The sequence below is a fragment of the Micropterus dolomieu genome, linkage group LG02 (genome assembly GCF_021292245.1).
Source record: "Micropterus dolomieu isolate WLL.071019.BEF.003 ecotype Adirondacks linkage group LG02, ASM2129224v1, whole genome shotgun sequence".
Classification (NCBI taxonomy): Eukaryota; Metazoa; Chordata; class Actinopteri; order Centrarchiformes; family Centrarchidae; genus Micropterus; species Micropterus dolomieu.
In genome coordinates this window covers 11,167,385-11,180,386 of record NC_060151.1, presented here as the reverse complement: position 1 = coordinate 11,180,386, position 13,002 = coordinate 11,167,385, and the positions used below count along the sequence as shown (strand labels likewise).

Below are 13,002 nucleotides of genomic sequence, written 5' to 3'. Positions count from 1 at the left end.
CATCAAGGTTCTGGAGTGGCCTAGCCAGTCTCCAGACCTGAATCCAATTGAAAATCTTTGGAGGGAGCTTAAAATTCGAGTTGCCAGGCGACAACCTCGGAACCTGAATGATTTGGAGGCTGTCTGCAGGGAGGAGTGGGCCAACATCCCTGCCGAAATGTGCACAAACCTTGTCACCAACTATAAAAACCGTTTGACATCTGTGCTGGCCAATAATGGCTTTTCTACAAAATATTAACATGCTGTTTGTCCAGGGGGTCAAATACTTGTTTTTCCTCATCAGATGGTTATCAATTTTTATAAATTCATATGATGTGATTTTCTGGAATTTTCTTTGGGATTCTGTCTTTCACTGTTAGAATGTACATATGATTAAAATTATAGATTGTTGCATTCTTTGTAAGTGGGCAAACCTGCAAAATCAGCAAGGGGTCAAATACTTTTTTTCCCCCACTGTAGACATATATCATGAGAGAGCAAACAGTAACATACTTTACTGTCACCTTTAAGTACAAGCATGTTCAGTCATGCTGTCTACCAGTAACAGTGTACAATAAATTAAAGTGATATTGCATTTCATTTTTCGAAGGAAAAAATCTGAAATCTGAATTTCAGAAAATACACAATGTGCTATTGTGAAACCGATTTGTTTTTTTTTTTTTGTTTTTTTTTTTTTACAATGTGTTTCCTATGTATTTTGAATCGATATATTGTCTTTTTTCTGTTATGGATGACATGTTAAGTACTGGGTCTTAACTTGCAGTTGATGTCCATGGCCCTCTCGACTCACTTTCCATTCATTTGTATCTCTCATTCTCTTTTCCTCAAATAATTGTTTCACTTCTTTTTGTCTGTCTTTGTTTCCTTCACTTTTTCCTTCCCACTAATCTCCCTCTTTACATTTATCTCGCTCCCTATCTTGGTTTAATCTCTCTGACATTCTCTCCTCACTTTTTGTTCCCTCCTTCTCTCTCCCTCCCTAACTCTCTCAACAGGACATGCAGGTGTCTGGCGTTGAGGACGACAGCAGAGCGCTGAATATCGTCATTCACAAGCCCAGCTCCAACCCCCACGCCAAGCCCCTGCCCATTCTGCAGGCCAACTTCATCTTCGCCGACCACATCCGCTGCATCATCGCCAAGCAGAGACTGGCGAAGGGTCGCATCCAAGCCCGACGCATGAAGATGCAAAGGATTTCAGGTGAGTAATAAGAAAAGCCTTTTAAGCCTTCTGCCCTAATGGTCCAAATGACCCATTTCCTCTTTTTTAAAAAGGACAGCCACTCTGATGTCCTGGGCAGTGTGTTTCAGAATCTACTTTGAAAGTACAGTACAGTTAAATAGAAAGCAATGGGAGAAAATAGAAAAAAGTACACAACAATCAAATTTAGTCATCAGTCATGTACAGCTAGCACTGTTTTTAGAAACATCCTCAACAAAAGGATGAAGCCCTCTTCGATTTTTGGCAAACATAACAAAAAAGCCAAACCAAAATATCACAATGAATCATTAGTCACTTCAAATTTAGTAGAAGTGAAATTACTTACAACAGAAGTGAAAGCTAATGTCTTTAAGAGCATCACAGTATCAATCATCCCCTGAATTTAGACAGTGTCCTTCTTTTCGTCATTCAAATATAATCAATCAATTAATATGTTTATTAAAAATTACTTCTTTATTTTGTTTAGCTATCAGTTTCGTATCTTTCTTTTTCTTGTACTTCTGTCATCTGTGATAATTCACAGTACAAGGTAGGTGAACAGCACAGGGTTTGTATAACCAGACGAATTATGTGACCACAACTAAAGTGTAAATATGTCCCCATGCTAATTTCATCTCCCGGCCTAAGTGGCTGATCCTTCTATGTGTACATTCAAACATAAAATCATCAAAAATATTTTAGTATTGTAAATACTGATGGATTACCCATCAGTCACACAAGGGACACTATTTTTTGTTCGGAATTTCCCATCCTCTCCTAAAGTTGGACTTCAGTCCCTTTCTGGGACACATTAATGTTGCTGTGTTCATATCCCTCTTACACTCTCTGCTTCCTGTAAACGCAGCTCTGTTGGACCTTCCTGTGCAGCCAAGTGCGACGGAGGTGCTGGGTTTCGGTCAGACAGCCAACGCTTCACCCAGCGCCCTGCCTTTCCGGTTCTATGAGCAGTCAAGACGGGCGTCCAACGACCCCACAGCGAGTCGATCGGTCTTCGCCTCCGTCGATAAAGTACCAGGTGACAAGGGTCCACCGCCTACATATACTGCTTTATCCTCTACACTACTTCAAAGATCCAGAAAACTTTTTATGCTTTTTTTCTCTGTTTTTAAATCTGGACATTGTAGACACTAAAAAGATCAGTAGCAGAACACCTCTAAACTAGATCAGATCCTACAAACATCATAAAACAACAGTAATAAACTCAAACCCCTAATTGACACAGACTGGGTTCTTTATGAGAAATATAATGATGATGATGATGATGATGATGATGATAATAATGATAATAATAATAATGATAGAATATCAGGTAATTGTAAGTTTAGTAAGACCCTTTAAAACAAAGGGTGATAGTATCTTAGCTGTGGAAATGGGTTTGGGATTTGATCTTTAGTGTAACAGTGAGTCAGTGTTTCTATCAGCAGACTTCGATTAGAGCCTTTGTGTAGAAACCCCCACTGACGTTTAATTTTTTTAAATGTCATGTTACTTCCTTTTATGTTAAATACCTTTTGCTATAGTTTTATTTTAGGTTGACTTTTTGTTGCCTTGTCTGTCCCTGCTAAATCCTTTTTGTCAGGTTTATATTACCCGCTGCAGTTCCTGAATAGGACTCTTTGTGTGTCTTAGCAAGGAAACGTGCTCCTGTGGAAACTAACTTAAGTCAACTTTTATTGAAATTTTTTCATAGCCACTAGAAAGGTCAACAAAAGTCAACATGTTTTCACCTAAAGGCCAGTTTTTCTGATTAGTATTCATGTGTATTGTGTTTTCAGTAAATTGCAGTAATATTTTCTCTCTCTCTCATTCATACATGTGAACATATGCAAAGAATGCATAGGTACATAATGATGTGTGTGTATATACTGTGTGCCACACAATATTCAGACTCTTATATCACGTACATTGACGGAAAAAAAACATTGAAAGGCAAGATTTATCATCTGAAAGGATGTAAGGGCTAGATATGGTCAGATGAAATATTTGCCCACCCATGGTAACACAGGCGTGTGTGTCTATGTCCATGTGCGCATCTCCAGGTTTTGCAGTGGCTCAATGTGTATCGCAACACAGTCCCTCGCCCCTCTCCTCCCCCTCGCCTCCCTCCAGTGGGAGTGGGAGCACAGGAAGATGTGACTCTGTTACTGCAAGCACTATATCAGCTCAGAGCCCCACAGGTAGCTCACACCCAGTACATCTACATTACCTACAAACACACACACAGAAGCACATAAGGTGCATTATAATGTGCAGATTCTATGCTGGATTGTAAAGCCAATACTATTGGGAAAGTCAAATGGCAAAAGGAGCCTAATTTGAAAACAATGTGATGTAGCTAGACTTATGGAGCTGACGTGTGGCTTACACAGTATATCTGCACTACATAGCACACACATACCACCTTGACACACAGAGTATTGGGCGTTGGGTGTAACTGATGCACTATACATATATATATATAGTATCTCATAAAAGTGAGTACACCTCACATATTTGTAAATATTTGATTATATCTTTTCATGTGACAACACTGAAGAACTGACACTTTGCTACAGTGTAAAGTAGTGAGTGTACATCTTGGATAACAGTGTAAATTTGCTGTCCCCTCAAAATAACAAATCACACAGCCAATAATGTCTAAACTGTTGGCAACAAAAGTGAGTACACCCCTAAGTGAAAATGCCTCAATGTACACACGCACACACACACAGTTTGTGGGGGTGTCACTTGAGCTGTTGGTATATAAGTAGCCCAGGGACACACAGGGCTTCCTCTGTCACACAGTCACAGAGAATGTGTGGTGTTTCTTTGTGAATGTAAAAAGTTATCTGCACCCATACCTCAGTAGATTCCTGCTATTCATGACTCAGGGCGTTTGTACACCATGCTTTGTTTGGAGAAGTCCGTTTCACCTTAACTCTAATGAACTCAGATGAACTGGATTCCAGAGCAGGTGAAAGTATCACAGTATCACAGAATTTAGAAAGCGCTGCATTGATAAAAATGAAAAGGGACTCCATATGGTGATTAACAATTTCTGTTTTTACATAATTACATAAATGTATGATTGAATGTTCCATATCAGCAGTCCTAAGTTGGTTAGACACTGCAAGAAAAATCTGTCATAAGAGTGTTTTAACTGGTCAGGCTGTTTCTTGGTACGGACTGTATGTGCATAGACAGTGTTTCATTCAGTGGCCCTATGGCGCCATAACTGCAGCTAATTTTACTGTATGGAAAACAGCACATTACAAAAGAGCTTTATTTTTTATATTAAACTCTTTGATATTGACAGCTAATATAATCTGTTTTCCATGCCTGTGATTGTGCAGTAGTTTCGCTTGACACTCCGCATTCCTGTACTGTACAAGATGTCGTCATTTTAATGAGGCCTTTGTGGAATTGTAGTTTGTTCCTCTGAGGTCAGAGAGAAGGTAACAACAGCTTGATCTGTTCTTCCTGACCCCGGTAAATTCTGCAGCCGTAGCTCTGATAGGTACAAGTGTAAATTGTTAAGTGCATGGTAAGCTTCAGACAGAGTGATTCAAATAAAGCACAGCATGCACGAGACAAATAAGGGCTTACTTATGTATGTATATGTACAGATACCATGACAGTGTTTTTCTGGACCCCAAAAATTGCTCCTTCTTCTTCGTCAGTTGTCATTTAAACTGACAATGGGGCCAAGCCTATTACAGAGTAGGACAAACATTTTTTGAAGGCTTTATTAAAGAGAAGCCTCATCATGTCACACTAGGTCCAAAGGGAGAATGCATAAAAATGTGTCTTCACCTCACCTGCCTCATTCTCTCCTCTAGATGATGGTACGTTTTTGGAGCACACCCCGCCCTCGTCCTCAGGCGGAGAAGGAGAAGGAGGAGAAGTAACACTAGTCTCTTCTACTCCCCCTGCCCCAGCCGCGGCCCTGGCCCCGAGCCTCACCCCAGCGTCCCAGCCCACCATCTCCCTCCTCACCGACAACAGCGCAGACACCCTCAGTGTGGAGTCACTCACGCTGCTGCCCCCCGCCGATTCACCGCACCTGCATCCCGCAATGCACTCCCTCCAGAGACCAGACGCATCCATTGCAGAGGAGGAGGAGGAGGAGGACGATGACGACGACGAAGAGAAAGAGCAGAGTAGGAAAGGAGGGCAGTTAAAAGAGGAGGAGCTGCATGAGGAAGAGGGGTCGCAGATGGACGAGACAGACGAGACCGCAAAAGAGGAAACCACAACGACGGAGTTGGTCACACCCACTGACGAGGCGCCAGAGAGTGAAGACAAACCGCTCGAAGTGAATAGAGACCAAGTCTCTGCTGTAGAGCTGCAAGTAAGAGACGAGTCAACGGTGACAGAGTACATAGAGGAGACAGAAGATGCAGGGATAAACACTGAAACACCAGACTCACCTGAACTGGATTAAGCAGCACACACACACATTCGGGCAAACTCCCCTCTCTCTTTCTCTGACACACACACACACACACACACACACACACACACACACAGAGGACAGTGATGTGAGATACAGTATCCAGCTTGGCTGCGGTATATTTTCAAGTTGCGGCCTGTAGTGTGTGATGTGAGTAGTCTAAGGGGCTTTTGGAGGCATCTCAGCATTTGTGTTTGCACATGAAGAAAGACTCTTTTTACTCGCAGAGAGAATAGAGAGGCGAGACGGACTCCAGTTGAACTCAAGAAAGGCTTAAAGCACATTTGGGTTTCCCTGCATTTGAGTGTGTCCATTGTGTTTTTAGCAAGCGTGTGTGAAGGCGCGTAACCAGCAACAATCCACTCATGCGGTTTTAAAAGACCTGCTCTATTTTATGTTCACATAATGGTTCACCATTAATGTTGTGTTGTGGTGGTCACATCTATGCTAACACACACACACACACACACACACACACACACACACACACACACACAGTCAGCTGTATTTGCCTTTAACCCCTGCATGTCAGACCCGTCAGCAGTTACTGCCACGTACAACTGCCATTGTCTAGGTGCGCGTGTGTGCGTACATGTGTACGTGTGTGTGTCAATTTTCCATTTAATAATTGCGTCTGCAAACGAAAATGTATTAAATAGCATCTTGAGCAAGGAGGGAGCAGGTCTCAGGCTTTTTGATTATTATCAACGCCAGTTTCCATCATTGTTACTGTTGATCTCTTGGGCTGACAGTTTAGGACGGGTTGCTTGAGTGCACTGCAACAAAGCATTTTTTTCAGATATGCAACAGTAATCAACAAACTTTGACCTCGTTGGATTGGCTTTTATTTTAACCTCCATTCCAGATCCCAAACTTTCTTCCCATGGTAATACTTTAGCTCATAGCGTGCAGGAATTAGATCATGTGTTCACTGACAGAGGTGATCCACCAATCATTAACCATGACTGAAAGAAGAAATGGAGCGATCTGAATGGAGCAAAAGCTGCTGCAAAAGTGGTACAGTTATAGATGTAGTCATACAAAATGGGATGGCAGGCCAGTGAGTAGTTTGCTAAATAAAGTATTTTAGCCTGTAGCAACACAGGTGTGTGCTGCTGTTTTACTGATTGAACAGTACTGTTGGATATATTTAGAAAAATAGATTAAAAATTTAATTTGCTTGATTAAATGAAACACTGACAGCCTCATAGAGCGATGCAGTATACTAGATATCAGTGATGTTAGACGAGCCTTCAGGTCTACACAACAACGTTAGGTTGAATGTATCTGCTGATTGCCCCTCAGGCACTGACCTCAGCTCAGTTTTAGTATGTATCTGGGAATGGGCTTAAATAGATAAATGAGCATCTCATCTATATACTTTACTGAATTCATGTCAAAACAGGATGCTGAGAAAAACATGTTTTCTTTCCATCCAGCAACTGGTGAACCATAAAATACCTTTCAGGAAGTAAAAAAAAAAAGTAGTATAATGTAGTTAATATGCACAGCTGTGTTTAGGAAAAGCAGCATTTAGATTTAGATTTTGTCAGATGTTGCTCTGAGGTCACTGTCTAGGGACAACCATCCCCCCCTGCCCCCTTTAATCATTTGAATAAAGCTTTACTACTGCAATAATCCTAAAAGCTAACCAATGAGGGGAGAGATGAATGTAACGGACAACTTGTCTCTCCAAACAGCTGTGTTTGATCAATGTGAATGGGATCAGTGTATTTTATCCTTTATTCATGACTTGATTTGTAACTGTTAGGATAAAGCACAGTCACGGATTCTTTAGAACATATTTTCTCATTATCTCCTCATCCTCCTTAATCCTTTTATTGACTTGTGGCTTTGCTTTCCAGCTTACACTCTTCTTCTGTGTGCCATTATCATACGGCTAAAGTCTTAACGCTCGATTGTTCTTGTTATTTTTTTTATCTCTGTACAGTCATCAAGAAGTTTATAAAGGAGAAATTGGAGCAATACTTGTTTTTCTCTTAGTTTTTCCACCTTGCTACTGTAAATAGCAGAAGAATGATAGTGATGATTACAGATGTGCTGAAGAGGCTTGGCACAATTTGTAGAGCAGCTACTGATGGTCTGAAGGAACACGCCGCCATGTTTGGACACAACATGGCGTTATGTAGCCTGTAACCATTGGCAACCTCTCTCTAAACATGTCGTGACTAGCTTCCGTTACTTTAGTCTCTGATTGTAGTGTGTGTGTATGTAATATGTTTGTATGCTCTGTAAATGCTTTTGGCTTTTAAACCTGTAATTATTGTTAATGAACTGAAACAGAGGAATAAATAAAGAACTGCAATAAATTATTCTACTTAACAACAGTGAGGCAGCTGCACGAGTCTTGTCATTGTGTTTGCAGACAGAAGAGGGTTTGTTTGTTTTTTTTCCACTGTGGGACTGTGCTCATTCTCTCTCTTACTTGTGATTGTTTCCCTCCCTTCTTCACAGAATCACACTCTTGTAGTAACAGCAGAAGTAGTTCTCCTCAGTGTTTGAGTAAGAAAACCACAGGAAATATTAGAAAAGAACTGCCAATCCCAGGAACACACGCCCCCTTGAATACTACATAACTGATTGTGCAAAGGCTTCCAGTGATTGTGTTTCATGGCCAAAGGAGCACAGTTTTTGCTCGATGCAATTTTATTACAAATAGAAATGTGAGACTGTTTATATAATAATGAGAGTCTTCAAACACATTTCTATGTTGAGAATCCAAAACATGGTCCAGAAAACCCTGATTTACACTGAGAGTTAAGGTCCATCTAGAATTTGTGTAAGGGAAAACGTGTTGCGACCACCACTGCAGTTGTACAAACGGGTGTAAACTTGATTTTATACTAGTGCGTGTGTGTACAGGACGGTCGGAAGACTAAGATGACGTTGCCTTTACACGTTCTACCTTTGTGTTCCTGTGGCTGCTGCAGGAGCCCTCAGTCATCTTGTGGTCTGTATGTGTTGCTTTTATCGCGGTTCCTCTCTTCAGGGAAGTCTGGTTGTGTGTGCGTAAACATGTGAATGGGTTCCTGGTACTGCAACCATACTAAAGTGCTCTAGTGTGTGTCTGCGTGTGCATTTTCTCTGTACTAAACCGCAGTCACAGCAGGTTTGACTGTAGAGATCTTAGCTTTGAAGAATTGTCTGTGCAGCTGGGCTGTTTAAGTCTTCACAGCCCTGAGTTTGTAATTATTACCAAAGATTAATACCATTTATAATCCCTGGTTTTGTTAGAGATAGTCTGAGACCTAGAGTGCATTCTAGTTTTTTGCATAGTATGTAGTATAGTGTGAGTTTTCCTATATAGATGTATGCAGAGTTTTATAGTGTAGTCTAAGCGAGCATCCTGGGTTTAACTAACTGTATAAACTTAATAAGGAAACAATAAAGGGACACCAAGTCCAAACTTATGAATTTAAGCAGCATTCATTCACATTTTTAATTATTTAGAAAAAAAATGTAACACACCGCACAGAGTAAGATCTCTCTCTCGTCCCAAACAATGAAGAGTTTAATCTCACTGAATTGTCCCTCCCGGCCCCCTTACAGTCAAGATGGCGGTGAAGATAACAAAAACAGGGATTTGTTCATCTCAGGTCGTGCCTAACTTTAGTGGATCATAACATATCGGGTATGGAATTTATCTGCAGATTTCTATGGATGTCAGCTTTTGAGCCACGACAAAGGCCAAAATGTGGCCTGGAACAGACTAAAGCAATTTGTGCATCACACAATTACGGCAAAATGCAGTGCACTATGAGTACCCGGATAGTATATTCATAACAGTCCAAACCTTAAATGTGGAACACTGGACACTATTAAACCCCAGTGGTCGCCATTGTGTCTACGTAGTTGAAGGGGAGGGACTACTAACATATTTTCAAACTTGTGAAAATGGAGGCAGAGGAAGTTACAGTGGTTGCAATTACACACACAAGCAAGTAAAGTACATTCATTTTTATTAAAATTATAGCCTATATATAAAGTTGAAGCTAGTAGCCAGTTAGCTTAGCTTTGAACAAACATACAAAAGAGAGAGAGAAACAGCAAGGCAGGCTTTGTCTGTCTTTAACAAAATACACCTACCTGCACCCTAAAAGCTCACTAATAATGGTGCGTTCCATTTGACATGGGAAGTCGGAATTTCAAAGGGAACGCCTCCTTAGATAAAAATAATAGAAGTCAAATGAGCTAAAAAGCTGGCAGATATTTTGGCGGGTCGTCAAATGTTTCCGATTATGATCCGCCCACATGCAATTCGCCATTAAAAAGAAGAAGTGGTCGAATGTAGCCATTGTCATTTCTGGTAAGTGCTGTGCCGTGAAATTAGCCTAGTTAAGAGAACCCTAAATGTATGTGTTTTGACATTTTGGGAAACTGACTTATTCACTTTCTGGTGGAGAGAAATTAGAAGATTGATGTCGATGTTATATTTGTCTGATAAATATTGCCGACTTAGCTTAGCTTAGCTTAGCACAAAGACTGAAACAGAGCAAAACAGCTAGTCTAGTTTCCACAAAATTATCTACAAGGTAGTTATGAGGAAGGGGTTGGAGGTTAGTTAAGGTTAAAACCTCAAGTTAGACATGAAAAGTACACTACACCATCTGAAAAAGTGACACTCTCACAAATGTCATGAAATTACAAAATTTTACCAAATTATTCTGCTCTCTCAAGATAATGCTAGTTGGAGTCACAGCTCATCTTGTCTAGTTTACTGTTCCCGCAAATTCTGTAATATCACTTGATACCACACATCTGTAAGTAATGTTATATATAAAGTTGAAGCTAGTAGCCAGTTAGCTTAGCTTTGAACAAACATATGAAAGAGAGAGAGAAACAGCAAGGCAGGCTTTGTCTATCTTTAACAAAATACACCTACCTGCACCCTAAAAGCTCACTAATAATGGTGCGTTCCATTTGACATGGGAAGTCAGAATTTCTGAGTTCAAAGGTCAATATTTCAAAGGGAACGCCTCCTTAGATAAAAATAATAGAAGTCAAATGAGCTAAAATGCTGGCAGATATTTTGGCGGGTCGTCAAATGTTTCCGATTATGATCCGCCCACATGCAATTCGCCATTAAAAAGAAGAAGTGGTCGAATGTAGCCATTGTCATTTCTGGTAAGTGCTGTGCCGTGAAATTAGCCTAGTTAAGAGAACCCTAAATGTATGTGTTTGACATTTTGGGAAACTGACTTATTCACTTTCTGGTGGAGAGAAATTAGAAGATTGATGTCAATGTTATATTTGTCTGATAAATATTGCCGACTTAGCTTAGCTTAGCTTAGCTTAGCACAAAGACTGAAACAGAGCGAAACAGCTAGTCCAGTTTCCACAAAATTACCTACAAGGTAGTTATCATCATGCTGTGAATTCTGAGATATTCCACTTCGTGGGAAACGAAATTCTGTGGAGAAGCCTGAAGAAACAAAGAACTTATTTTCTACATGACTTTTCAAGGAGAACTGGTTTACAAGGAACTCAGGCCTTGGTGTTTGTTCACAGGAAAGCCTTGTCTAAGAAATCAAACTCAAGCAACCAGTGAGGCAGCCAGATAGGTTGGCTAATAGTCTATGTAAAAACTAATAGCCTTCATCACAGGGAATCATTCATCTTCATAATGCTGTTAGAATCTATTTCATTCAACTGAGCCTAATAAATGTACAATAAGATCACAATGCCGAAATTAGAGCTTCTTGTTCACATCGAATTTCAAGGTGATTTTTTTTGGAATGAACATCTCCCTGTTATCAATTCTCACTTTGTCCTCTGCCTTCTTCTGAGCATGTCTTTTGATACATCAGTTTTTACTTGATTTCTGTAGAAAGGTGTGAGTGTGTGTGTCTGTTTAAAGGACAGAAAACTCCCAGCAGAGGATTCCACTGAAATCAGCTGATAAGCATACAATCACAGAACACCTCACTTCACATTTCACTTCTCTAAATAGTCGGGAATGTCCTGAAAAGTGAAAAGCTATCAATGAAACTGCTACGTGAGTCACTCCTCACCATCCCCCAGCCCCACAAGAACACACACTTTGTGCTTGAATCTCTGACCAATCTCTGGTCATTTACCAAGTAAAGCTTCAAAAAAGTGAGGATTGATAACACGTACTATTAAAATTAAGATATTACATTATCATAGTGTTTACATCACTGACTCATCTTCCACTGTGGTTTGTGTATGTGTTCCACCCCAGTTCAGCCTCTTGCTCAAGCTGAGATAATTATATACTCAAACTACTCGGGCTTTACTTGAATCAAGTTGTGAGTATTATATTCAGTATGACTCAACATTGTGTGTGTGTGTGTGGCTACTTTTGTCTAGACCCAAGAGAATAAAAAAAAATCCCCCAAAAAGATCACAAAGCCTTATGGTAAGGTTTGGTTTTAGCGTTGGAGTTCTGGTTAGGTATGAGGAAGGGGTTGGAGGTTAGTTAAGGTTAAAACCTCAAGTTAGACATGAAAAGTACACTACACCATCTGAAAAAGTGACACATACTCTCACAAATGTCATGAAACTACAAAATTTTACCAAATTATTCTGCTCTCTCAAGATAATGCTAGTTGGAGTCACAGCTCATCTTGTCTAGTTTACTGTTCCCGCAAATTCTGTAATATCACTTGATACCACACGTCTGTAAGTAATGTTATATATAAAGTTGAAGCTAGTAGCCAGTTAGCTTAGCTTTGAACAAACATACGAAAGAGAGAGAGAAACAACAAGGCAGGCTTTGTCTGTCTTTAACAAAATACACCTACCTGCACCCTAAAAGCTCACTAATAATGGTGCGTTCCATTTGACATGGGAAGTCGGAATTTCCGAGTTCAAAGGTCAAAATTTCAAAGGGAACGCCTCCTTAATCCCGACTTCGGAAGTCAGGAGAATCGCACTACCCCGACTTCGCGATCCAAGATGGCTGTCAGGGTATCAACAATTAGTGAAGGCTCTAGTTTATACTGTTTATTAGCCCTTCTGTGTACTTGTGTCTCATAGAAATGTTCGTACACAAAGTGCTGTCCAACCGCTGTATGTGGTCGTGTTGCTACAGTGTTTAGTATGAGTAAATACCGCACAATGCAATCAACCGGCGTATCAATACCTAACCTGGCCAGTTGTTAACAATGGCTGTCCGAGCGAGGTTTTCCGACTTGTTAACTGGAACGCCGTCAACTCGTGTGTGACGTCATTCCCATTTTTGTTTAATTCATACAAAAACCAGTGTTTCTGCGCCCAGTCAAGAAATAACGTTAGCTAATCCGGCACATAACCCATGTAAAACTAAATTTGTTGCTTTTCTTTTTTTTGTTGTTGTAAGGATTAAA

At 40.3% G+C, this 13,002-nt stretch overlaps 1 protein-coding gene across 5 annotated transcripts in view; it reads left to right on the top strand.

Moving 5' to 3' along the window:
- clec16a (C-type lectin domain containing 16A) overlaps nt 1-13,002 on the top strand; it is a 54,785-nt gene that overhangs the window by 38,453 nt on the left and 3,330 nt on the right. For 2 of the 5 annotated variants that reach the window (XR_006828854.1, XR_006828853.1), the window contains exons 21-24: nt 996-1,200; nt 2,066-2,236; nt 3,261-3,398; nt 5,040-5,708. Coding sequence is in view for 2 of the 5 variants with exons in the window: in XM_046074556.1 (XP_045930512.1) it covers nt 996-1,200; nt 2,066-2,236; nt 3,261-3,398; nt 5,040-5,644 (1,119 nt within the window). In the remaining 3 variants the exon portion in view is untranslated. Of the gene's footprint in view, nt 1-995; nt 1,201-2,065; nt 2,237-3,260; nt 3,399-5,039; nt 8,002-13,002 lie in introns of those variants that run through there. The other 3 variants (XM_046074556.1, XM_046074539.1, XR_006828851.1) reach the window with 2 other exon arrangements.